This window comes from Carassius carassius, chromosome 12, assembly GCF_963082965.1.
Source record: "Carassius carassius chromosome 12, fCarCar2.1, whole genome shotgun sequence".
NCBI classification, from domain to species: Eukaryota; Metazoa; Chordata; class Actinopteri; order Cypriniformes; family Cyprinidae; genus Carassius; species Carassius carassius.
This window is the reverse complement of record NC_081766.1, coordinates 5,745,486-5,773,004: the sequence shown is the minus strand read 5'-3', so window position 1 is coordinate 5,773,004 and position 27,519 is coordinate 5,745,486. Positions and strand designations below refer to the sequence as shown.

General features: G+C 35.8%; 1 protein-coding gene across 1 annotated transcript in view; it reads left to right on the top strand.

The window, feature by feature from the left end:
• Positions 1-27,519, top strand: part of LOC132154571 (glypican-1-like) — a 68,517-nt gene that overhangs the window by 23,943 nt on the left and 17,055 nt on the right. The window contains exons 2-3 of the mRNA XM_059563180.1: positions 15,425-15,583; positions 24,822-25,213. Coding sequence (XP_059419163.1) covers positions 15,425-15,583; positions 24,822-25,213 — 551 coding nt within the window. The remainder of the gene's footprint in view (positions 1-15,424; positions 15,584-24,821; positions 25,214-27,519) is intronic.

Genomic DNA, 27,519 nt, shown 5'->3' with positions numbered 1-27,519 from the left:
AGCTGAATTCTGTATAGGTTGCAGGCGCTTAATAGATTTTGCTGGTAGCCCAAGATAAAAGGCATTACAATAATCAAGCCTAGAGGTCACAAGTGCATGGACAAGCCTTTCTGCATCAGGTAATGAAAGAAAGGACCTGATCCTAGCAATATTCCTAAGATGGATGAATGCAGATTTTGAAATGCTCTTGATATGTGCTTCAAGTGTCAAGTGAGAATCAAAAATTATTCCAAGGTTGCGTACTTGTGGTGATGCAGACAGTACATTATTTTCAGTCTCCAAATTAAAATTTTTACCATTACAGGTAGCTGCAGGGGTACCAACTAAAAGAACCTCGGACTTTGTACCATTTAATTTAAGAAAATTTTGGTACATCCATAATTTAATTTCCTGTAGACAGTCAGAAAGGGTTTCTGATACACCTGTGATAGTTTTTGTGCTAATATAAATCTGTTTATCATCAGCATAGAAGTGGTACCCGAGACCATACTTTCTGATAATCTGCCCTAAAGGAAGCATGTTAATATTAAAAAGTATCGGGCCAAGGACAGACCCCTGAGGAACACCATGACACACCTGTCCAAAGTTAGATTTATTATTTTCTAAAATAACAAACTGGGTACGATCAGTCAGGTAAGATTTAAACCACTCCAGCTCTGTACCGGAAATACCAAGCCAGGTCTCGAGTCTCTCAAGCAGTATAGAGTGACACACCGTGTCGAAGGCTGCACTCAAATCTAAGAGCACCAAGATAGTAAGGGCACCAGAGTCAGCAGAGACGAGGAGATCGTTCATAACTCGGACCAAGGCAGGCTCAGTACTATGTCCCGAACGAAACCCAGATTGAAAAGGTTCTAAAAGCTCGTTCGTGGACAAGTGTGAATGAAGTTGTGACACATCAGACACATCACACCCAGGCTTTTTAAGAACTGGTGTGATGGAGGCAACCTTAAGGGCTTGAGGAACAAGTCCAGTGGTAATGGAAGTATTAACAATGTTTAAAATGAGAGGACTGATAGCTGGCAGACACTCTTTGAGAACATGAGTTGGAATAGGATCCAAGGTACAGGTAGAGGAACTTATAGTCATAATTCATTTGGAAATGTAATCATTGGTGACCGTTTTAAAACTAGAGAACCAAGTAGACGGACAATTTTTTTTTAAGGGAAGTCGTGGCCTAGTGGTTAGAGAATTGGACTCACAATCGAAGGGTTGTGAGTTCGAGGCTCGGGCCGGCAGGAATTGTGGGTGGGGGGAGTGCATGTACAGTGCTCTCTCCACCTTCAGTACCACGACTTAGGTGCCCTTGAGCAAGGCATTGAACCCCCAACTGCTCCCCGGGCGCCGCAGCATGAATGGCTGCCCACTGCTCTGGGTGTGTGTTCACAGTGTGTGTGTGTGTGTGTGTGTGTTCACTGCTCTGTGTGTGTGCACTTTGGATGGGTTAAATGCAGAGCACGAATTCTGAGTATGGGTCACCCTACCTGGCTGAATGTCACGTCACTTTCTTTAAAGGCTGAATCTCACTCAGGAGGTGCACTCAGAGAGGCACAAGTAATAGACTGATAAATATTATAAATTTTTTCAGCAAAAAAATTCAAAAACGTATTACACTGCTGCACAGTGGAACAAATAAATGAATTGGAAGGTTTAAGAAGTTTGCTGATTACTTTAAACATCTTATTTGGATTAGCAGTACCATCATTAATGATTTGAGAGTAGTATTCAGTTCTTGCTATTTTGAGGGCATCGCTGTACTGAACCAAATGCTCATCATACATAAGTTTATGGACAGTGAGCCCTGATTTTTTAAATTGTCATTCCAACTGCCTATTTTTTGCTTTAAGAGCCCTGAGCTCAGTAGTAAACCAGGGTGATGATTTCAAAAATGAAACAACACGTTCCTTCCTGGGGGCCAGCACATCTAGAGTTGATGATAAAATTGAATTATAATGATCAACAGTATTTCCTGCAGAACTGTCATTTATCATACAGTACATGAAAATTGATTAAGATCGATATTTTTAAGATTTCTAAAACTAATAACCCTCTTTTGTAGTTTTTGCAGAGAAACAGATAAGTTAAAACTCAAGAGCTTATGGTCACTAATACACAAATTTTTTCTATACACAAAGACCTTTTCTATGAGTTGGAAATTTGACATGCTGTATCAGGTTAAAACAGTCTAGAATCTCCATCAAATTAGCAGTATGATTACAACTAGGATTGTCAACATGAATGTTAATATCTCCAATAAGAATCATAGATGGACAAAGGGGATTCACAAATGCAATTAGCTCTGTGAGTTCATCAAAGAACAGAGGGTTAGGCTTCGGTGGCCGATAAATAAACAAAATCAGAACAGGAGAAGCACCGCTAATTTTAAAAACAATACTCTCAAACGATAAAACAGAAGGAACAACAATTTCAGTTACAGAGACATCAGAACTGTACACAACAGCAAGGCCACCGCCTTTTCCAGTTGCTCTGGATTTGTCAAGATATCTATATCCCGGTGGAGTACATAAATTAAGATTTAAAAAGTCATTCTCTTGGTGTCAAGTTTCAGAAATACAGAAGACATCAAGTTTTTTGTCCAAGATGATGTCATAGAGTAAATCAGACTTTTTGTTTAAAAAACGTACATTGAGATGGACAAACCTGATGGAATCAGGGCGTACTTTATCAGAGTATGTTGTAGACACTTGTTGTGGATAGCATAAGTTCGCAGGGCAAACCCCATGAGAGATGTTTTGTTTAATATCAGTACATGCGGGACGGGAACATAAGACCTTAATGTCAGTCCCTGTGATGTTAAAATTCCGCTTTGAACCCCTATGAACATATTTAGGCCGACGTAGAAGGTGAAGTGATCGTAAAGTTTCACGAACACGTATGTTGAGCACCAACTGGTGTTTCTGTGAAAGCAGTTCAGGCCGAGAGTACCTTATCATAGCGTGGTCCGGGTGTTCGAGGATCCGCTCTCTACAGAGCCCAGTCACTGGCAAAATACAGATGACAGAAGATAGCAGACATATCCACATAGCAATGTCAAAATTAGGACAAAGATGTTGTGATGAACCTAAAATCATAGACTGCTGCACAGGACACCGTTTGATCCAGTCTAAAATGTCAGAGTAAATCCAAAAGCGTTGTAATAAAACAGATCTTCTGAAGCACGGTTACACGAACAGGGTGAGCACACAGGAGTGAAAAATCCAGGCACAGCGTGAGTGTGTCCGATCCCAGTCAGGAATGTGGTAGCACAACCAAAGAATGGAATCCAACAATAAAGTATAATAATAAATAAATAAACAATGAAAATAAAAAAACAATTAAAATTGCAGAGCGGAGAAGCGGCAACCAAACATACCAGCGTTCTCTCCACCGGAAGTGAACCTTTTCTCATTTATGCAAATCGTTCTTCATTTGATTTTCCTTTCGTGTTATTTCTTCTCTATGTGGGTGTCAGATTTGACTCATTCAACCCTTGGTTCGTTGCATTGCATTTCTTTCACTAAAACTCAGTCTATTTCCTAGTTCAAACACAGGTATAGTCAAGTAAACTGGTGGCGTTTGGGGCGACTGTGATTCTGTTCTCTTGAGAAAGAGCTGACAGATTTCAGCAACAGCAGAGAGAGAAAGAGAGCAAACAAGTGAAGGAAACAGACAGACAGGCTGATGCATAGAAAATAATGGCATTAAACAAGAAGAGGTTTGCACTTGCTCTGATCCAGCCTGAGGTGCTGAGATATTCCAGACTAACACGAATGTGTGCATGTGTGTGATTCATCAGTCGCTGGTGACTGATGTGGGTGTTGTGTTGAAAGAGTGAAGAACAGAATGGATGAAAGAAAGACTTGTGTTTTCTGTGTCCTTACTAAATGATGAGACCACAGTGTCTGCTGATTCATGGACAGCTGCTCTAGGCCTTGCAGAGTGTGCAGAAAGTTTCTTGACAAGAGCTGTGTACAACCTCCAATCGAACTTCTCCATTCGCTGAATGTGCTATACTACACAACTAGATTTCAAACAGTCAGACATTTATTGTCATTAACACACATTCTAAGCAAATGAGGTTTGTAGAATATGCCAGATTTAGAAACATTAACATTAATTGCACTAAATGTTGGGCTGGTTGGCATGGCCCAGTTAGCCCCTGCTGGCCCATTTTGTAATTACACCATCTATAAAAGCATATTTCCCCTTAGATAGCCATTTCAAATTATTAATTTTATTCTCCATTGACAGCATTCCAATTATTGTATCCAGATAATGTTGTTGTTGTTATTATTATTATTACTATTTGTATTAACAGTTTATTATTTTTGTTTTGTTTTATATCATTGATACATTAATTACATAATCGATGTATCATTATTTAAATACACATTTATCTATATATTTTTTAATATTATTTAGAAATTAAGTATAACTTACTATAATTTTCATACAGCATTTTATTCTCCATTGATTGCATATCAGATAGTTTGTGTGTGTGTCTCCCTCTCTCAAGTTCAAGTTCAACTTGCTTTATTGGCATGACATTTGTATTATAGTATTGCCAAAGCATTTTAAGTGTATGTAAAATACTATTTTTTTTTATTTTTTTGCAAATTCCAATTGCGTTCTTTCTATTAAAAGTTTATCCCAATTTTCAAAACTATCTCTTTCTCTCTCTCCCCCCAACTATATATATATATCCATACATTTATTTGTTCAAATTATAAAAATGCATTAATTATATATAATTTTCTAAATTATTAAGCTGCATTATTTGCTTTTCACGTTGTCAATGATCCAAAAAAGTTTGCCCAATCATGTTTGTGGTGGTCCACTGGATCCTCTTCAGCCCTAAAGTGCTTAACTGGCTTGGCTGGGCAGTTGCACCATGCAAATTGAGATAAGCAGTAATTTTGTGGGTCTGTTTGTGCCATTACCTGCTTTACATTCATTCTTGATGAATACTTCCTTCAGGCTCAGCAACAAGGCTCACTAAACAGCAGACTGTCCTGACTCTCACAGGCACACACACAGACACACACAGACACACACACACACACACACACACACACACACACACACACACACACACACACACACACACACATGCACACACGCACACACGCACACACACGCACACACCAAATCACACAAGTCCAAAATATTTCATGCTGTCAAAACACACAAAGACACAGAGGGAATTGACTTATCCAGTAGTCTGTGTCCATAATGAATGTTAAAACAAAAACAGAAGGAAATGGATTACCCCGAGCCCATCTGTAGATCAGGTCAAAGACTGTCTTCTCGTGTTCATTTTTCTCAGCCGCTAAATGACCCTTTCACCTCTTTGTCATGAAAACAAAAGTTTTCTTCCTCAGTGGGTGTAAAAGAGTTTACTTTGTAGACATTTTTAGTCCACTGAGAACATTTTAACTTTTTGAAATGTTACAAAATGTAAATTATGCAAAAAAAAAGCTGAAATTAGCACGATTTTATTCATATCATGTGTACTGTTACATATGATTGTTCTAATTTGCATATAATTTACATATGTATTACATGTTATTTACATATAAATGCCTATAGTCATTAATCATGTAGGACGCCGTATTGAATTTAATGCAGATAAAACAAGACTGTATGATAGGACGTACATACAGTCATTACAATGGCACACACTGTATAAAGGTCATAGATCATGTCATTTTCACATTTTTATGGTGTTTTTCTCTACTGAAAGTTACTTTCTGAAAGATGTTTCATCAGCTGAACAATCAGTATGTTAAACAGCAGTACAATCGCTCAAAAGTATGGCACTGTGCTGCCTCATGTGTTTAATTCTTTACCGCTTTACAAGTAAAACACTTTACAAGTAAAGTCTTAAAGGTACAGTAGTAAACTGCATGTGTAATTCAATAGATCACCAAAAGAGCTGAAAATTATGAAAATTATGTTTCATGCAACTATAATAAAAATGTTTAGGTCGTCTCAAACACACCAGTTGCATTGCAATTCATCCAACGTGTTTATGGCTCAATGCTTCATTCAGAAAGTGGGACAACAGGTCAGAGAAGTGAATCAACATTCGCACTCAAAAGCAGGTTAGTGTGCAGATGTAGGGTGCTGGGGCGTACCTGTGTGGTGCCAGTCGGCCTGACAGCTGACAGCTGACGCATTAGACTCTGATTTAGATCCATGTCAGTGTCCTTGAAAAACTCTCCCATGGAGAGCAGAGTCCAGCTGCCTCTGACTCACTTCCATCACTAATGTCCTACTGCTGTAAACATAGCTTGTAGTTAGCATTCAGGACTCCATCTGCTATAAAGAAAATCATTTTATTCTCCAGAACACCTTGATGTAGTCAAGTCAACATTCAGTACCATGGTGTAAAACAAAATGGTATCTCATAACATTTAACATGTACACTTACAGTGCTTTATGTTTAAAAAACAGGTGAATTCATCTTCGTCTCACTGGTCGAGAAAATAGTAAATATCAGAGAGGTCTCTATGATATGAGGAAAGGCCAAAATGTGTTCGTGAAATCATCTATCTTTGGCAGAAACATAATAAAATAAAGAAACAATATACAAAAAAATATGTTGCCTATATATAAAACATAAAAAATTTATATAGATAAATGAATATTATAATGAATAATATAAATATATATTTTTTTTAATTTTTGTTGGTTGGTTTCACTTTCTTGGCAAGTCCACATGATTTTAATTTAGAAAAATACAATTTCGGTTGATTTTGCAAGGGGGAATTCTGAACATTTAGGTTATATACTGATGTTCTAAAATGAATAAATAAAACATCAGTTAAATTTTTTTTAAAAGCTGATCCTGAATGACTAACTGCAAGCCAGGTTTACAGTCATTCATTTACTCATGCTGAGTAATGAAGCCATAGTACCAGGCACTGCAGATATTTCATATTTTTGGCTATAATTCTGAATTTCCAAGCAACTGCAAAGTGTTTTGTTTTTTTAGAAAATCCCTAAATTTTTTCCTCTAGGAAAATTAATAAACGAATGACTCTCGTATAAACATTCAGTGAATTATGCAACATCTGACAGCGTCTCAACTTATCATATTTTTTGTTCGGTTCATTTCTCAGATCCCTCATTTACGCTGATTAATGCCTGCTGATGGAGCTGCGTGTGAAAACACTGTCCAGTCAACTCTGCTAAAGTGATTTTTGCTTGTGATTCTCAACAGCTGAGACAAATGCAGACGGGTGGATCAGAAATCCAGATTCCTCTCAGCAAAACTTGATGATTTAAATGTCATCTCAGCATTACCTGTCTGTTTAACAAGGCCTGCTGTTAGTGGCGTGTGGTGCTGTTTTGTACTGAGCTGAAACAGCAAAAAGTGCAGGGAAAGAGGTTTTCTGACACTAAACGGGAAATATTCCAATCCTCCATAACTCTCGAATGAATGGCTCTCGCAGGTTGGATTTCAGTGACATGAAATATTATGGATCACTCATGTTTCATATCCATTACTGACACAATGAACAGCGCCATGTTTAATTTGAGGAGAATAATGACAGTTAATCACATTTTGTTGTATGGATTTAGTTTCACGTAAAAAAGTAATTTATTTATTCATTTAAATTAAGTCTTTGTGATTAATTTCTGTGTAAACCAGTTAGTGTTGTCAAAAGACCCGGTACTTCGGTACCAAGTCGGTACTAAAAAAATTAAAATGTGACGGTACCAGGTTTCTTTAAGTACCGGTAGTACCGAGGACCCGTTCAAACCCGGTTCTGGATGCATACAGCGCTATGATTTCCGCGAAGCAGAATACGCGGACGGAATCTCAAAATCCAGTCATGAAAATGAAACTTACATTTTAATATGGACAGTCACGGAATTTGTCAAGGTTAGCATAAATTAATCAAATCAAATCTCCATAAATTAATCAAATCAAATTTCATATGGACCAGTAAGTTAGGCCTATCTGTAAATGTTAAGCCACAAAAGTTGGTTGAAATCTGCATCCTACATGTTCTGCGCGTCTCTGTGTGAATGAATGAATGGTTTGTTTACTACATAGACTGAAGCGCATGACGCTTGCAGCAATGAGGACATACAACATCACCAGAACTGTTCTGAGTCACTTCACAAGCATTTTACTGTTTCATTTGAGTAAAACCAGTGTCAATTTAAAGGTATTCACGCAAAACCGTCAAAACAGCCTCTACATTGCGAGTAAATCACTCGCATATGTGAATAAATTTTACTCAGGGCGAGTAAATTATGTCTATTGTTAGCCATTGGCTAATAAATTCTTAGATTTTACTCGCCAGTGTGTGTGTTTCCGAGGCTATTATAAGATTGGCGCAGATATATTTTCACTCGCTGAACACTGACTGAGCGCTTCATAGTTCTCTCTCCATCAAGCGATCTGTACTTTTCAATTCATCTCAATGGACGCACAGTACACCTGTATTTGCCTCTTTTACTGTCTTTGGTATTTGCCGAACTGTAAACTTTGTGTGAAGGCGCACGACTCGCCGTCGCTTTGCTGATAGCTCTGTTTCTCACACATGCAAAGAGAGAGAGCGAGAGTCTTACCACGCTGAATCGACATGCTACATGTAAACTATATTCTTTGTTGTCTTCTCCTGTCAAAATAATGTAGTTCATTTAGAATTATTCATGTTTTCGAACAAGCAGAAGATATGCCAGTTTCTCCGGTAGTGGGCGGAGCTAATGCGCAAATGGCAATTTCATTGGCTGCCGCTCATCTTTTACCGTCCCTGTTTTGATTTCAGCAAATCAGTTTGACCGAACGCAGACAACGTGATTAATATTCATGAACCCAGCAGCTCATCAATCCATAGTGCATTGTATATTGTTAGTATGGTAGTAGAATTAGTTGTATTATTATCTTTTAATAATAATTATTATGATCTATTACTATTTTTTTTTACAGAAACCCTCAATGAACAAAAATGTCTTAAGCATCACCACCAGTCTTAAGTTCAGTTAAAATGACAAATATGCATTCATTACAAATTCATTTTTACATAAAGGCATTGTGCTAGAAATATTACTATTATTTTGTAAAATGTATGTGATACTGCTACTACTGTTAATTAAAAATTAATCGCACAATATGTCTTCCATGTTTTAATTTTAATAGCAAATCCACTTTATTTACCAAAAAATAAAATGTGTTTAAATTTCATAAATTAAAAGACAAATTAAATTTGGGTGAAACTTGTTTACTGTTTTTCATAATTATATTACTTGTAGAAGAACTTTAAACGCAATTGTAAATAAGTATAAAGAATGGCATTGGTTTTAGTTTTAGTGATAAAAAGTTTTTTTTTTTAAATTAGCATATTTTTGTGTTTTGTTTTGGTACCGAAATTGGTACCGAGAACCGTGGATTTTCACTGGTATCGGTACCGAATACTGAAATTTTGGTACCGTGACAACACTAAAACCAGTGTTGGGGCAAGTTACATTTAAAAAAAATGCATTTTAAAATTGCATTACTCCCCCAAAAATTGACTGCCAAGGTAATGTGTTATGTTAATTTTGCATTCATTTTTCTCGTAAGAGCAAGGCTTGCTTGTTTGCTTTTGATTTAAAAAAATATATATATATTTTTTGGCAAATGTAAAAGCCCTTTCATACCAAATTTGATATGAATATGCGTCTGGCTGAAGGAAATGTAAATTCACACGAACATTATGCATCTCAAACAGCCATCAATCAATAAATATGAAAACAAACTGACGTTACTTATTTGAAAAATGTCACTCAGATATTTTCGTGTAAGTTAAAAAGTAATGCGTTAGTTTACTAGTTACCTGAAAAAAAGTAATCTGATTACGTAACTCGTGTTACTTGTAATACGGATGTAAACACCCCTTCTTCTTTTAAAAAATGAGGCCCATTATAGAATATATCCATTTTGTGGCATTTTGGTCTAAAGAAAGCTCGCATTTTGGATGTTTGTGTACATTTTCTACTTATCATAACAGTGGTAAATTATTAAATAATGCCCAAATGACATAACCTTTATGCATGGTCAAGCAATATTTTTTTTTTTTTTTTTTTGCACAGTTCTCTTCATACTGTACATTATTTGCATGCTATATTTTGTGAATTCACATCTAAAACAAAGCAGGCGTGTGCAAAAAAAAAAAAAACATTCATTCAGAAACCCAATAAGTGTGTTAGTTGAATTGGAGGTAAATATTCACAGAGAGATAAACGCTGCGATCCAGCGGCAGACAGGAAAATATTACAGTGATAATACTGTGTTTGGTTTTACACATCATCTGTCCTGTCTCTCTGCACACAATGCTATACAGCTCACTCATACTGAATTCCAGTGTGTGTGTGTGTGTGTCTGTTCAGCAGGCTTCACTTCTAAAACGTGCTGTAATCCATCATGTTCCTGATAACTCTCTCTTTCTTTCTCTCTTTCTGCGTGTGTGTGACAGGAACAGTGTGTGGGTGGGATTTCTGTCTGGGTTTTATTTAACGGTGCGTCTCGCTAGAATGGGTCACATCTTTCAACTTCCAGTCGTATGATATCTCAACTTCTTCTCAACCGATGCAAGCAAGTCAAAAATACTCTAATGTGCATATATTATTGAGCTCTGATATTAATTCATTAGATCTGAAATTCCTATTTAATTCTGAGGTCAGCTGATTTGAGAACTGGTGTGGTTATCATAGTCCAGTGAGCACCTGCTGGTAGATGTAGACATTTAATTGATAAAATATGAGATGTCACAAAAGATTGATATTTCAAATAGATGCTGTTTTTTTCTCTCTTTGCTTTCTATTCATCAAAGAATCCTGAAAAAACAACAACCACCTTTTCCACACATTTTATTAAGCTATATTAAGCAACACAACTCTTTTTCAACATTGATAATAATAACAGATCTCTCTTGAGCAGCAACTCAGCATATCGGAATGATTTCCGAGGGATCGTGTGACACTGAAGACTGGAGTAATGATGCTGATAATTCAGCTTTGTCATCACAGGAGTTGATGACATTTTAAAATATACTGTATTATAATAATTTTGTTTATTTGTGAGCATAAGAGACTTCAAATTCCCCTGTTAATGCAAGACACGCAGCTCCACCTTCGTAGCTGTTTGTGGTGGATCATTAGGAGAAATGCATGCCACTGGCAAACTCATTTATCAGAAACCTCTGAACAGCGATTGTGTTTTGGTATGAGAGCTCTTGTGTTGTATTGATTGGGTGGTGAAGAGCTAGCATGTTAAATGTTTCATATCAAATCACTTACTCACTAACTAACTCAGACTGTGTGTACTATATGTGAGACATTTTTAAACTGGGTCATGCTACTGAATGTCTTCTGCTTTACACATTTTTTTCACTAGCATGCATTGACCTTAGCATTAATCGTGATGCTCCTGCATTCTCAGCTAAATAATGTGCTGAAATTAAAATAATTGCTAACGTATCTAGGTTTGTCTGTTTTGAAGTGAAGCACCTTCTTCAGGATATGTCAATAGGCTAACTGCTGGACTAACTGTGTAGATGGTTATGCAGCACAATTAGCAACACTGTGAAGGAAATGGTTGGGAAATGAAAGGTAATAACTGTTTACTGTAAAATGTTTGGATGGCTGGTTGAGGTGAAAAGGATTACAGAAACACAGGAAGTCATGTGCTTAGTGGTTAGCTAAAGATGAAAATGTAAAATGTTACTTTAGCAAAAAAAAAAAAAAAAAAAATCAGCATGTTAGAATGATTTCTGAAGGATCATGCTCTGCACAGGAACAAACAAGATTTTAAAATATATTCATATATTTAAAACTATTTTAAATTGTAATAAAGTTTCACCACATTACAGTTTTTTTTTTTTTTAGTAAATTAGCCTTGAAGAGCATAAGAGACTTCAAAACCCTTTAGAAATCTTACCACCCAAAAACTTTTGAAAGATAGGGAGGTAGGTAGGGAGGAAATGCATTCTGGGAAACTAATGAAATAAATGTCCTCCTTCAAAGGTTTTCTTCAAGACTGATATCCATAATCACTTGCTCTTGAATGTGGTGATGCTATATAGTTACTGCTACTGATAGAGTCTGCATGCTTTGTGTGTGTAATTTTTGGTGTTGTATCTGTATAACAGCTTTTGAGGCGAACAGTAAAGTTAAAGTGAACATTTCCTTCCTCTCTCTGTCAGAATTAACTCACTCATCTTTTTAAGTATCTCTTTCTCTCACACACTACACATACACATACACAGTTAGAGGGTTTTTTGGAATCTCATTCTGTGTAATTGGATTCTAATAGGAGCTTTCTTCCCTAGAGTTCTCTGATAAGTTAATGGTCTGTGAATTGGTCTTTCTTCAATCTCCAAGCTCTCTATAAGTGTGTGGGCCATGAGAGACCTTAAAGGGAAAAAGTACCACTGGCTTTATTCACCGTTTTAAATGCTTTCATTAGTTTGTACAAGGCAGAAACCCGAGGATGTTTACAAGATGTTTATATGATTCTAGATTTAAGTACTGAGTGATCTATTTTATATCAACTGTAATTTGTTGAGGTGGAATAGAACTCCAGCCCAGCTCACTTTACAGAGAGATGTGCTTTATTGATCTCTGAGGGGTAATGTAGTAAGCGCACCGTGAGTCTGAATCGAACAGGGGTTGCAGCGGCAAAAACACTGAATACTAGCTGCCAAAAGATCGCAGAAAATTGTCTGCCACCTCTGCAACAGTATATTTTCCTGTGTGTGTGTGTATACAGTATATATATATATATATATATATATATATATATATATATATATATATATATATATAATGATTATCTCAATTTGAGTTTGTAGTGTATAAACAATGTATAATTATTTTCTACCATTTTCTCTTGACAGAATGCCAATTTTTCTAATTTTATTTCATTTCATTTGTGTGTGTATATGTGTGTGAAATTAATAAGATGAATGCCAGAATGCCCTTTTTAAATTTAATTAAATTAAAAAAATTTACATTTTTAAATTTTACACTAATTTAAATGTTTTTTTTTGCCATTGGGTAAAATAAATAAGAATCTGAATCTTCTGTCTGACTGCTGAACCTAGAGTGGTTCAGTCCACAGTCTCACAAAGTAAATAATGATGAATGCCATATACTTTCCATATTAATGTGTTTTTTCCCAGCCAGCCATGTTCACAGCAACACATTTTATCAGCTCCTTGGTTTCTGTTTTCATTGGGTTGTGCTACAGGCCAAACACATTGGTTGTGTGGGTTTCATCAGGTGTTCAAGTGTCTGTAAACCTTCTTGAGCAGTAACATTAAGCTCTGATAAGAGCTGCATTAAATTCCATCTGTTTACAGTGTGCTTTTATGTGTGATAGTGGGAAATGACCTGTGCTGTTGGAGTCTTTCTTTCTCTCTTCCTCTGTCCTTGGATGGGAGAAAAGGCTCAGGATAGAAATGGCTGACAGCCCAGCTCTTTAGAAAAAGAATCCTGTCTCTGACAGTGTGTACTCTCACCCGCTGGCAAACACACGTGCACGCACACACACAAGTCACAAGTAGACACTCGCTTTTTTTTACACTGACAACCATCCTGACAAACCACACGAGATACACACACTAACATGCAATTACACATTTCTATGGCTAAAGATACCATTATATAAGAATTAAATACCTTGCTAATTGCTAAAAATGTTTTAAAGAAACAGGATACTGATGAAAGTTTTGCAGGCACAAGCATTTGGCTGATCCGTGAGAACTTAAAGGAATAGTTCACCCCAAAATGAAAATTTCCTGAATATGTACCCACCCCCAGACCAGCCGAGATATAGATGAGTTTGCTTCTTTGTTGGAACAGATTGGAAAAAATGAAGCATTGCGTTACTCGCTCACCAATGGATCCTGTGCAGTGAATGGGTGCCATCAGAACGAGAGGCCAAACAGATAAGAAAAACCTCACAATAATCCACAAGTAATCCACACGACTCCAGTCCATTACTTAATGTCTTGTGAAGTGTATATCTGCATGTTTGTAAGAAATATATAAATATAAATATATCCTTCAAAACAAGTAGTTTAAAATAAAACTGGAAAAAGATGAAACAACTTTTTTTTATTATTATTCATACAATAAATATTATTATTGGCTAGTTTTTATTTAGCACTATTTTCCTTGTATGCTACTGAGCTGGAATGGACATATCGATTGACCATGGCATCTCTTCTACTGTTTGATATTTGACCAAGCACATGGCAGAACAGCAGTCGATTGAGTGGAAATTTTCAATTACTATTTAGCCCCCTCCCCCTCCACCCCCATCATAAAAATCGTTTGTACTCTCTTATATAATTGTGAAGTTCAGCTGTCAGTCACACACTCAGAGACGACAGATTCATAGCTTCAACACTGGGGGGGGGGGGGGTTATTTATATCTGTAAACACATTTTTAAGTATTTAATTATCTTAAGATGCATTGTTTGTAATATGCAGACTGAAAGTATTTACTAAGAGCATGTGCAGACTTCAGAGAGCATGTGTCTGCGCTCAGATCAGGTCAGAGGTCCATGTGTAATTACAGTCCACAGATCAGATCCCTAAACTAGTCTAAGCCCATTATACACTTCTGTGCTTTTTTCTTTCTTATTCGCTCTCTCTTTCACTCTTTTGCATTTCTTTCTCACCAAGAATTTTGGAGAAACAAGCGAAAACAAAAAGAGATATAGAGGATAGATGAATGGAAAAAAAGGAATGGTTGGTTGGTTGGTTGGTTGGTTAATGACTAAATGAATGAAGATTTAGATGGATATATAAATGAAATGTGCAAAAAATGTGGAAAAACACAACTGTTCAAACATTTGGGGGCAGTATTAAAAAAATAAATAAAACTTTTATTCAGCAAGAATGTGTTAAATTGATTGAAAGTTAAAGTGACTGTAAATAAATAAAAATATGTATATATATTCATCAATGATTTGTTAGAGTGCAGTTGGAAAAATGTTGAGCAGCACACCTTTTTTCAACATTGATAATAGGAATGTTTTCTTGAGCACCAAATCGTTGCAGTATATTCAATGAATAATTTCTGAAGGATCATGTGACACTGAAGACTGGAGTAATGATGATGAAAATTCAGTTATGCATCACAGGATTAAAATACATTTTACAATTTATTAAAATAGAAAACAATATTTTAAATTGTAATAATATTTCACAATATCACTACTGTTTTTTTTCCTTCTGTATTTTGATCAAATAAACACAGCTTTGGTGAGCATAAGAGATGCCAACCCCAAACGCTTGAATATATTATGGGTTATATAGATGGATGAATGAATAAATGGATAGGCGAAGATCATGGATGGTCAAATGCATTTCTACTGACTGTCTCTTTGTTAACTCTCTCTCTCTCTCTATCTCTCAGGTGAGCACCTGGGGGTTTGTTCTCAGGGTTACACCTGCTGCACGTCTGGGATGGAGGAAAACCTCCTGAACCTGAGCCGACGAGAGTTTGAGACTCAGGTGAAGGAGTCTGGACGCACCTTACAGGCCTCGCTCAACAGTCAGTTCAAAAGCTTTGACGGTGAGTTACACCTGAGTAACATCACATGATGCACATGAAGCTCTCAATATTGAGGAGAATCGGTCTGCTGGACTAAAGCAGGTTGAGAAACTGACGGTTTGTTTGTCTGTAAAGAACTGTGTTTGATATCTCAGAGCAGCGCTGATAAAACCTTCTAACGACGTTAAACAGATGGACTCTCTATGTGTGTGTGTGTGTGTGTGTGTGTGTGTGTATTACCAGTGTGTATTTCTCAAGCCTGTGAGTGTGAATGTTATTCACATTGTTCACCTGAATGATTGTGTTTAGAGAAACAGAGATCGAGTTATACAAGCAAATGTTTTGACAGCATCACACTTGTCTTACAATAATGTGTATAATGTCTGTATATACAGTACAGACCAAGTTTGGAAACATTACTATTTTTTATGTTTTTGAAAGAAGTTTCTTCTGCTCATCAAGCCTACATTTATTTGATCAAAAATACAGAAAAAAATGCAATATTGTGATATATTATTACAATTTAAAATCATTGTTTTTAAATTTATTATACTTTAAATTATCATTTATTTCTGTGATGCAAAGCTGAATTTTTAGGATCATTATCACATGATCCTTTAGAAATCATTCTTATATGATGATTCATTATCAAAGGTGGAAACAGTTCTGCTGCTTAATATTTTTCAGAACATCTGATACTTTTTTAGGATACTTTGATGAATAAAAAGTAAAAAAAAGAAAAGAAAAAAAAGAAGCTATGTTTTTAAAATATAAATATTTTGTAATAACAATATACACTACTGGTCAGTAATTTGGGGTCAGTAATTTTTTTTCTTTCTTTTTTTTTAATAAAATAAATACTTTTATTCAGCAAGGATGTGTTAAATTGATAAAAAAGGGAATATATTATTAGAATATATATTATTAGAATTTTTTTTTTTAATAAATGCAGTTCTTTTTAACCTTTTATTCATCAAATATATTAGACAGCAGAACTGTTTCCAACACTCATAATAAATCAAAAATTTTATAATGATTTCTAAATGATCATGTGATAGACTGGATTTTACATGTGACACTGAAGGCTGGAGTAATGATGCTGAAAATTCAGCTTTGCATCACAGGAATAATATATTTAATATAAATATATGTAATAATATTTCACAATATTACTGTTTTTTCAGTTTTTTCTGTATTTTTGATCAAATAAATGCAGGCTTGATGAGCAGAAGAAACTTCTTTCAAAAACATTAAAAATAGTAATGTTTCCAAACTTTTGGTCTGTACTGTATATGTGTGTGTTTGTGTGTGTGTGTGTGTAGATAATTCTCTCCCTCTATCTTTCTCTGGCTCCATAAACTTATCCTTCTCTCTCACTCTGTGTAGGCGTTTTAATCAGTGTTTTTGCTTTTTGTGTAGAATGGTATGTGTGTGTGTGGGTGTGATTTGTTTTGATTAGTTCTGCCTGTTAGGCACAAACAACTTCTCTATGACATCAAATCATGCTTTACAAATGAAATGCATTAACTGTGTGTTTTGCTGCTTTGGATGGGTGAATCTTTAAAAATACAACAACAACAAAATAATGATAATACAATCAAAGGCATCGTGGTGTATATTATACTCACTAAACATGGGCATTTCAATAAGACAATACATTCAAATAATATATATTTTTTTTTTTAAATTGCTAAATTTTTTAAGCTAATTTTTTAATATTTTAAAATTCTTCAATATTTTTTTACATTAAGTAATAAAAATAGCAATCCAACAACAATACCAACATCATCAATACTATTTATTATTATTTTCTTTTTATTATTATTATTATAAACAAAAGTAGTGCAAAATAAAATGGGAAAAAGATTAAATAGCATTTAATTATTCCTGCTTTCAAAAGGGGGCTTTGGTTTGGCCTGGCATCCTAATCGTGAGCTTGGACAAATGTAGCTGTTGATTAATTTTATTGTTGGACAAGCAGATCATTTCATAATCCTATGAAACATAGCCTAGAGAACAGGCAGAATATATAGCACTTTTTAAAGCTTTTATGAAGTCTATAATTGTTGAATTTGAAGGTTACAAGTAAATTTAATTTCTCTCTATTTTGTGCAGATGGTGGCTTTGCAACTTGAAGTTAGAAAAGTTAGAAAAAGTCAGTTTCTCTGTCGTTCTGAAGTTCATAAGTGCAAATTTAAAACATGTCTGTGCCAGCTCACCTCCAGGAGTCCTGTGTGTGTGTGTGTGTACAGTACAAGCACACACACACTCACACAAATAATATGGTGTGTTTGTAGAAGACTTGAACTGTGATTATTTTCTAAGTGTTGTGGCACAGGGAGGGGATCTGGTCAGTGTGTGTTTCCCAGTATGAATTATGCTTGGAACAGTACGCAGCTATGGCAGATTATACCCAGGGTGTGTGTGTGTGTGTGTGGTTTTGTGTGTGTGTGTGCATACATGTTTTTCTATCCCGGTGGAGACTTTAACCTAAATACACATTGGCTCATGGGGACTCGTGTCACATTGGGGACCTAAATTGAGTTCCCCGTGGTGAAACAAGTTTCTAAATCATGCAGAATGAGTTTTTTTGAGAATGTAAACATGCCTGTAGTTTTCTGTGAGGGATAGGTTTAGGTATATGGTGATAGAATATACGGTTTGTACAGTATAAAACCTATTACGCCTATGGAGAGTCCCCACAAGGATAGTAAACCAAATGTTTGTGTGTGTGTGTGTGTGTCTGTGTTTGTGTGCAACTATTTATGCATGATTTGAAAGACTAAAGGCATTAACAGTGCAATATATGACAATATTTCTTACACGCATAATGAAACAGCCTCTCTTAATGTGTGCTGTCATACAAACATTTGTTTCCAGTTCTGGCCTTTATTATCTGGAAAAGAGATCAATTTACAGCAAATTGGGGGTTAAGACTCTCAAAACATAAATCTCAGGCTGTTGTCATTTCTACGCTGTTCTCCTTCATTCTTTCTCTCACAGTTTTCTAGTTTGAGTGTAATAGCTTCATAAAAAATGAATTTAAAAGAGGAAATTGGCATCCATCCATCCATCCATCCATCCATCCATGCATCCATCCATGCATCCTGTTCGTTCTATCATTCTGTCTGTCATCCACCTATGATAAGTCATGTAATCTTGTACACCACTTCTTTTACTTCTTTTACAGTCTGTGTAACTGGTTGTGTCCTCTGATGTCTCTTTGATTTGGATTTATGTTCTATTTGTTAAGGTTTGTCTCTAGGAAAGTTTGTTTTGTCTTTCTAGAATCACAGCTAAAAGCATACTAGAGCATAATGAGCTGTTATGTGTCTGTTTTAGGAGGTTAAGTATGGCTGTTGATGTGTTTTCATTGTGTGTGTGTGTGTGTGTGTTGAGAACTGGATTCTCTGTAAGGTTTAGGAGATTTTTCAGAGCAGCTTTTTGCTGTAGGGGATCATTTCTGATCGAATCCAACACAGGCCACATTTACTGTAGATATAAAACTAAACAGCACTTGTAGAAAAAGACTTTTCAGACTAGAAGATTAACGCATCTGTGTTAAAGGCAACAGATTTAATTAAACCACAGCATAGAAGATAATAAATCTCTTTTATCATATCATATTGTTCATTTTATTAAGTTCACAAGTGCCTTTGTCTGAATTACTACAGATTAATTGGTGACATATTCTTAGTGGAATATATTTGTTATAATCCTGATTTTGAGATTGAATAGCAGCTGAGCAGTTCAAGAGCTGATATATTGAAAGAATATTTTGGATTACAGAGTCATCCAAGAAAAAATGTCCTATTGGAGGTCATCTCCGATGATATCATTGCGACAAAGACAGCTGCTCTGTCGCATGTCCTCAGAGGCCATTTCATGTTGGCACGCTAATCACGTTAAGGAAGACCTACGGTGACACAGACCTATGATCCCAGAGACATTTCTTTCTATATCTCTCTCCCTGACACACACTAGCAGAGTTTTATAAGGAACTGACTGGGGGGGGGGGTGCAGACATAAAATACTAAAATACTTTTTTTTTTATTTTTTATTACGCTAACCCTCTACTACCCTTACTGCTTTACTATTTTAATACACTACCATTCAAAAGTAACTGACCTTTTGAAATACATTTCTTATGCTAACCAAGGTAACATTTATTTAAATAAAAAAACATTAAAACTAATTTTAATTGTATTGTAAAATGTCGTTTCTTCCTGTGATGCAATGCTAAATTTTCAGCATCATTGCTCCAGTCAGGGCTTTTATTCAAATTATTTATTTTCTTAATTTAAATATACAATTCTTAATTTAATTTATAATTTTAATTAAATGTTAATTAAATTTAATTAAAAAAAAATTTCTTAATGTATTAATTATTTTCTTAATTAAGTCTTTATTGTCACCTTTAATCAATTGAATGTGTCCTTGCTGAATAAAATTGTTAATTTATATATGTAGACACACCTGTGCGCACCTGTGGAGACTCCAGTCGTGCAGTTGACATGCATGGTATCAGGAGGCGATTCAGGCCACAGCTGGTGTACTATCTGATTTAAGAGCCTTCAGACACAGCTGCAGAGTTTATGAGCTGGTTTAAAGAGCTCCTCTGTGATCATAAAGCTCATGTACTTTCCAAATGCATGATGTCTAATGCTAGGTGTAGATAGACCTGCAGATGGAGGCTGCGTCTCTGCTTGGCCACACGTGGGTTCAAGCCCTTATCAGACCTCTTCAGCTTAGGTGACTGACCCCTGCAGCCTTTCATAGGTCAAGTGCTAAAAAGTGTGTTTTTATGCATGTTTGTGTTGTTGTGTGAGGGGCAAATTTCAGAAAAAGTCTGTTCAGTTTAGTTAAGTTAATCTTTCATTTCACATCTATTCTATTCTGTTCTATTCGTGTTTTTTTTTGCATCATAGTAGGTCAGTTTGATTTTGTTGTATTGTATTTTACATTTCCTTTATTAATTAACATTAATTTGGTTTACTTAAACCTTGTTTTCATATTCAAATGCCTAATATTTATAATGAGATGCCAGTGGTGGGCAAGATACTGTGTGTATGCCTTCTTAACCTTATTAATACAATAATCAGTGATTTTACATATAATTTTTTTTTAATACCACAGTAACCACGTTTGTTGATGGATAAATAAATAAGTAAAAAAAAAAGCATATAAAGCCTTGAGTTTCAGATAAGTGTAATGTAATTCATCTTCAGTTCTCTCTTCACAGCAGTTCAGTCAGTGTACTGTTTGAGTAAATGAATTACTCCGAGATATTGGTTTGTTTTAACTCCGAGGGAGTGTCAGCCACATTAAAAATGTTAACAGCTTAAGTGATTTGTGGATTAATGCTTATTGGAGACGCGAACCGTTTCAAACGATTCAGTTCGATTTGGTGAACTGGTTCAAAAAGATCCGGTTACATTGAGTGATTCGTTCGCGAACCGGATATCACAAACTGCTTTGTTTTGAACTCTCTCACAACAGACACGGAAGAGAAGACAATGCTGAATAAAGTCATAGTTTTTGCTATTTTTGGACCAAAATGTATTTTCGAACTGACTATAAGATGTTTTTCTTACCTTTCTGGACATGGACAGTATACCGTACACACAGTTTCAATGGAGGGACAGAAAGCTCTCGGACTAAATCTTAAATATCATAAACTGTGTTCCGAAGACGGAGGTCTTACGGGTTTAGAACAACATGAGGGTGAGTCATTAATGACATAATTTTGATTTTTCGGTGAACTAACCCTTTAATAAACTAAAATGTTTGTTTGAGAGTTAAATTTGGTGTTATCGATCGACAGTATCATTAACATGGTATAACAAAATGAAAAGTCTGTATGAAGATAAATAATAATAATAACAATATGTGTACAGGATTGGTATACTTCAAATTTAATGAAAATGTCTTCACAAATTCAAAATAACATGTGAAGTGGTGCTCTCTGTTGAAAAAGCTTATAAAACGGTCACTATAAATTGGCCAAATGCTTTAAACTGAATAGGTGTAATGTCTACAAGGGACAAAACCAAACATTTTTGTCAATACAGTGGAGGTCAATGGGATCTGAAACTGTTCTATGTATTCATATGTCTTTCAAATATCTTTGTGTGTGTGTGTGTGTCCTGGTTCCCTTTGTTATGATGACCAAATGTCCCCACAAGCATAATAATACTAGTACATTTTGAGGACATTTTTTGGTCCCAATGTGGAAACAAGATTTTAAATCATGCAGAATTAAGTTTTTTGAAAATCTAAAAGTGCAGAAAGTTTGGGGATAGAAAATACAGTTTGTACAGTATAAAAACCATTAAGTATATGGAATGTTCCCATAATGATTGGAATACCAGTGTGTGTGTGTGTGTGTGTGTGTGTGTGTGTGTGTGTGTGTGTGTGTGCGTGAAACTCATACAGGTTTAGTACAACATAATAACAAATAATAACTTTACAGAATTTTCATTTTTGTGTGAACTGTCCCTTTAAGGCTCAATCATACCAAGGACAACAAGAACGATAACAACAGAGAGGAACAATATCATTGGAATCACTTTCAGAACATTTGTTTTCCAGATATTGAACAATAGCCTCATTTACAGCTAAACAGAATCCACCCAACTTTTAACAGCATTTAATGTGGCAGACCAAAAACTGCAGCACACTCTTACAATAAACAGAATGTGATTGTCCATTGGAAGCTAATATAGTTATGGTTACAGTTATTGTTCCTGTTGTGAACTTGGCCGGCTAGCAGAATATCGTAATCTTTGTTTGGAAATTATAGAAAGGTCCTCACTAATACAGCTTCAAAGTTCTGTGTGTGCGTGCATTCATTTAAAATATAGATTAAAATGAGGGAGGGCTGGCAATCCTTTAATTCAGTCATTCAACACTTTGTCAGAATACACAAATACAATTACATGTAACCGCATTCAAATCCCTCTCTTCTTTCATCCCTTTCTCTCTCCTCTCATTCCATCCCTCTGTGGTCCCCAGCTGCTTGTCTCTCCATCACGTGCTCAGCCGCAAATTAACAGTCCGGCATGTTCTGTTACGATGCTGCTGATATCATTACACCCGCTCGCCTGTCAGAGAGATAGATGGAGGAGAGGGAGAATGAGAGAGGTGTAGTGAGGGGGTGGAGGGTCAGAGGAGTGTGACAGGAATATAAAGAATGGAGTATCTACTTTCATGTCCTTTCTTTTTCTCTTTTTTGATATCAGTTTTCTCTTTTTTTGAAGTCTGGATGTTTCCTCACCTCATACAGTGACCCCAAATATAGCCACACACTTAAAGGTATAATTCACCCTAAAATGGAAACTCCATCAAAATCTTCAAAATATCTTGTGTAAAATGCATAATCAATCATTCAGTTGTATTATATAATAAGGATTATTTGATGAATATATAGTTAAAAAGATCAGCAACTGAATACATGTTAATGTGGGAGGAACAATGAGACATTGAACTTTAGTTGTTTAGTTGTAAGATTTGTGCCCTACAGGCTGTCATGTTGTGAATCAGGAGTTTGCAAACTCCAAAAACTTGCATTCAGAGAGAAGCCAGATTCATCTGGGTCAGTGGTATCACACTTTGGAGAAGCTTTTATTGAAATGGAAATATGAGATGTGAAAAAAGAGTCCACTGAAGCATGAAGAGATAAAATGGGTGTGGATGTGAATGTGATGAGATTTAGACAAAAGTCCAGTAACAATCATTTAATCCAAAAAATTACAATAAAAAATAACAAAAACATTCCTGCTGGAAACCCTGGTGGCCAGTGAACTGTTTAATATAAATGTTTTGCAGTGCTTAATCAAGTCTGTGTGCATTATGCTTTATGCATCATTTGTTTGGTCATTTCAAAAGCATGATTAATGTGAACTTAATCAGATGTAGGGCACAAAAAGGTCTTTTTTACAGCACACTGCTCTGTATTTCATCATGAATGTATTAGTACAGACATAATCCCATTGGTGCAGTGTCTCTGGGTTTGGAGAAGCAGTGTAGGTTTTAGAAAGATTAATTCTGACCTGGTTTGGGTTCACCATTATGATTTGTTGTGCTTCTGGTGTGTGTTATAAATGTACAGACCCATAGCTGAATTTATACACTCTTATATCCACTTTCTTTCTGCACAGTCTATCATGGGTAATGTGGGATTGATTGATGTGTGACCGGGTTACTGGGAGCTCATGATGTCACTGTATTACATAACACAATTCATACTTATTGACTTTCTCTCTGAACATTTTTTCATGTGTGTGTGTGTGTGTGTGTGTGTGTGTGTGTGTGTGTGTGTGTGTGTGTGTGAAAAAACTCAATTCATATTTCTATCATTGCTTTTCATTGTGATAGTACACAAACTGGACAACTGACTATTGTCTAGCTATGGTATTTATTTTATATGTACAGTATGTCTTGTAAGTTTATGTGGGGATACATAGCTTGAGCTAAGCGAATAAACATAAATATGTCAAGAATACATTTCCCATAGATATAGTGCCTCATCCAAATCAGATTTATTACAATTGTAAAGAATTATATTCTGAGTTGTTTGGTAAGAAAGCTTGTTTCTGCCATTGGATTAATAATAATAATTTTTTTTTTAACTAATTAAAAGATATTTGTGACTTTTTTATATACTATTCATACTTTATTATTGGAATTCTTAGAAAAAAAGAATTGCAAGATAAACTCATTATTCCAAGAAAAACCTCAGAATTCTAAGATAAAAAGTCACAGTTACCTTAATCTTTTATTCACGTTTTTATTTTATTTTCCTCAGAGAAAAAAGTGAGCTAAAAAATGAGCTAGAAAGTTGCAATTAATCTTTTTTTGCACTGATGTCAGATTTGTTCATTTGTTATTAATAATTTTATATTTTGGGTACATGCATCAAGTTTACAATAAAAAGGAAATAATCAAATGAGATGAAGTACAGGACATTTGTAAAATATTTAATTCAAAAATAGACACTACTGCATGCCTATGCAATTTATTTATTATGTGTACATGTTTATGTTATCTGTTACTTAAATATATATATATATATAAATAAACTATATATATAAAAAACATTATATATATAAACAATATATATTATATAGTAAGTTTTATATGTAAAATATTTGTCACCTCATTGATTCAGGATATTGATTTTTTAAATTAGGAGTGTTACCCTTGAGCTTTCCAAACTTGAAGAGCTGCTCTAATGATGCTCTTGCCTGTGTGTTTCCAGATTATTTCTTGGAGCTGTTCAACCGTTCTGAAGCATCGCTCCAAACCTCTATCCAGACCGGGTTTGGACCTCTCTTCTCCCAAAATGCAAAGGTGTTTCAGGATCTGTACTCCGAACTTCGGCGCTACTACCGAGGGTCCAACATCAATCTCGAGGAGGCGCTGAATGAATTCTGGGTCCGTCTGCTGGAAAAACTCTTTAAAGCTTTAAACGCTCAGTACATTATTGGAGAGGAGTATCTGGAGTGCGTAGCCAAGCAGTCAGAAACACTGAAGCCATTTGGAGACACGCCGAGAGAGCTTAAGACCAAAATCACACGCACAGTTATTGCAGCCAGAACATTCGCACAGAGTCTGGTGATCAGCGGCGAAGCCGTCCGGAAGGTTTCACAGGTAGGAGAACTTCCACTCTCTGTGTCTTCTCATGTTTCCATAATGTTTTGTCCCAACAAGCCTCAATGTACATAAAGACATTCTGACAAGCTTTTTATTTTTTCACACAGCCTCTGATCACTGCTTCTACTTTTAGTAACAGCATACAATGAATGGCACGAGGTTGCTAAATAATCATAAAATTAGCATTTTGGTGTGAGCTATTCCTTTAAACATAAACTATGTTGTGATTTGCTGTGATTTCTTCACTTTACGCAGAATTTCAGCTTTCATGGAGGAAAGAAAAATGTCTTGACACTGGAAATGTTGTCCTGCACTGGTTAGATATTTCAGAGACATTTCCTTCTTAGTATTCATTGCATTCATAATTCATACGTGTGGCAATGTACAAACCGAATACCTCCTACTAGAGCCAAGACACAAACAGACATACAAATGCAGGTGCATGCTGAAGCATTGCGGTAAAAAGTGTAGGATCAATGCATCAGGAAACAAGACACATTGAATATCCCTGAGGCTTCAACAATCAATAAACACACACCTGCACCCACATACAAACACAATGCAGCAAAAGTTTAGTGTCTTTCCAATTAATGCTGACATTAGACAGAGATGCTGTCAGTGTAAAGCACAGCTGCTGCCTTCTTGTAAAGACCATTTAGTTGTTTGAAATCCTTGGAGGCAAGATTCTGTTTCCTTACTCAGTAAAAGTTCCTGTATTTCCTGACATGGGAAACAAAATGTAATTGAAACCTAAAATGTTCCACAGACATAGGACCACGGCCCTGTTATATTGTGAGGAGAGAGTAATAGTAATGATAGATCAAACCAACCTGACCTCATATTGATATTTTAAGTTTATTAACAATGTTAAGGAGCTACTTTGAAAGTGCAAGCTACTTACGGCTTTAAAGAAGTTGAATTCTTTTTTGGTAAAATTAGTAAAATGTAGCATTCTGGGTAAGGCCTTCTCATGATATCCCCTAAAACTTCGGTTATAAAGAAATACTTCACCCGAAAATGAACAATGTGTCATTATTTACTCACTATCATGTTGTCCAAACCCGAGGTAAGCGTTCCAAACCATGTTGGACCATGCTGATTGATTCCATTCAAGGGAAATTGAGAGTCATTCAGACAGTTCCACAAAGGCTTAAATACTTAAATTAAAAAAAAAAAAATACATATTACATTATCACTGATAAAGGATAGATCTTTGATTTCCTTTTGTTGTTGTTGTCCACTCTGGTTCATGTGTTGTTTACTTCTCATTCTTTTCCTCTGCTTCTCTTCTTAATTCCCTTCTCTCCTGAAATCTAAATGAGCAGTGAAGGGAATGTAACTCTCTCTGACCTCTTTAAAGTAAGTCAAGGTTGACAACACAGAGAAACTGCCAGCAATGTTTATGGAAAAGGGCAATGTATGTGCGTGTGTGTGTGTGAACTGAGGTGGGGGAATCTGTTTTGTCTGACCAAGAGATGTCTTTTAACCTCATCGTGTAAGAGTGAAAGAATAATTCCAAAACCCAGTGAGCTGACCACCATTCTAAGACAGCAGCACATGTATTTCAAGTTAAGGCAAGTCACCTTTATTTATGTAGTGCTTTATTCAATCCAATGGTCAAAACAGCTTAACATTGTTAAACAGGAAAATGATGTTTCAATGATGCAAACATTCAATGTGATGTGATTTGATGTCATACACGTATGGGTCTGCGCAGGGCCGTTTCAAGTCGAACACACCTGAAATAAAAGAAGGAAATGAAAGAATAAAAGAGAAGAAGCACAGCTGGTCTTCCCTTCTTTCCTCTCTAGCCATTCCTGCATTTTATCAATTTTTATTAAGGACGGCATGTGCTCCCTGTGACTTCAGAAGTAGGCCAGTCGCTGCACATCTTTCTCCACACACTGGGAGGAGCGCAGCCATATTTCTTTCTAATTACTAAAGAGAAGATCGTCTGTAAAGAGAGCACATCTAGACTGCACTGTGACACCGACCACATACATACATCCCTTATCAGACTTGCCATTTAAGCACAGAAGAACAAGTAGAGCCTTATAAATCAGATGACGGATGGGAAGACATTGGCAAGAAATTTAAGCATACGTTAATGAATGAATAAATCAAGCAAAAGTGGAAACTCTTTTAAAGTACCATGGTATTATGCTGCTGTAGTTGAATAAATAGCATGAGAATCCTCTGAAACACAGGGCTTTTGTTGGATAAGATGAGCTGTCACGTGTGAGTCAGGACGAGGAGGAGCGAGAATCCGAGTGCAAGCACAAAGGTTCATCAAAACACAAAAA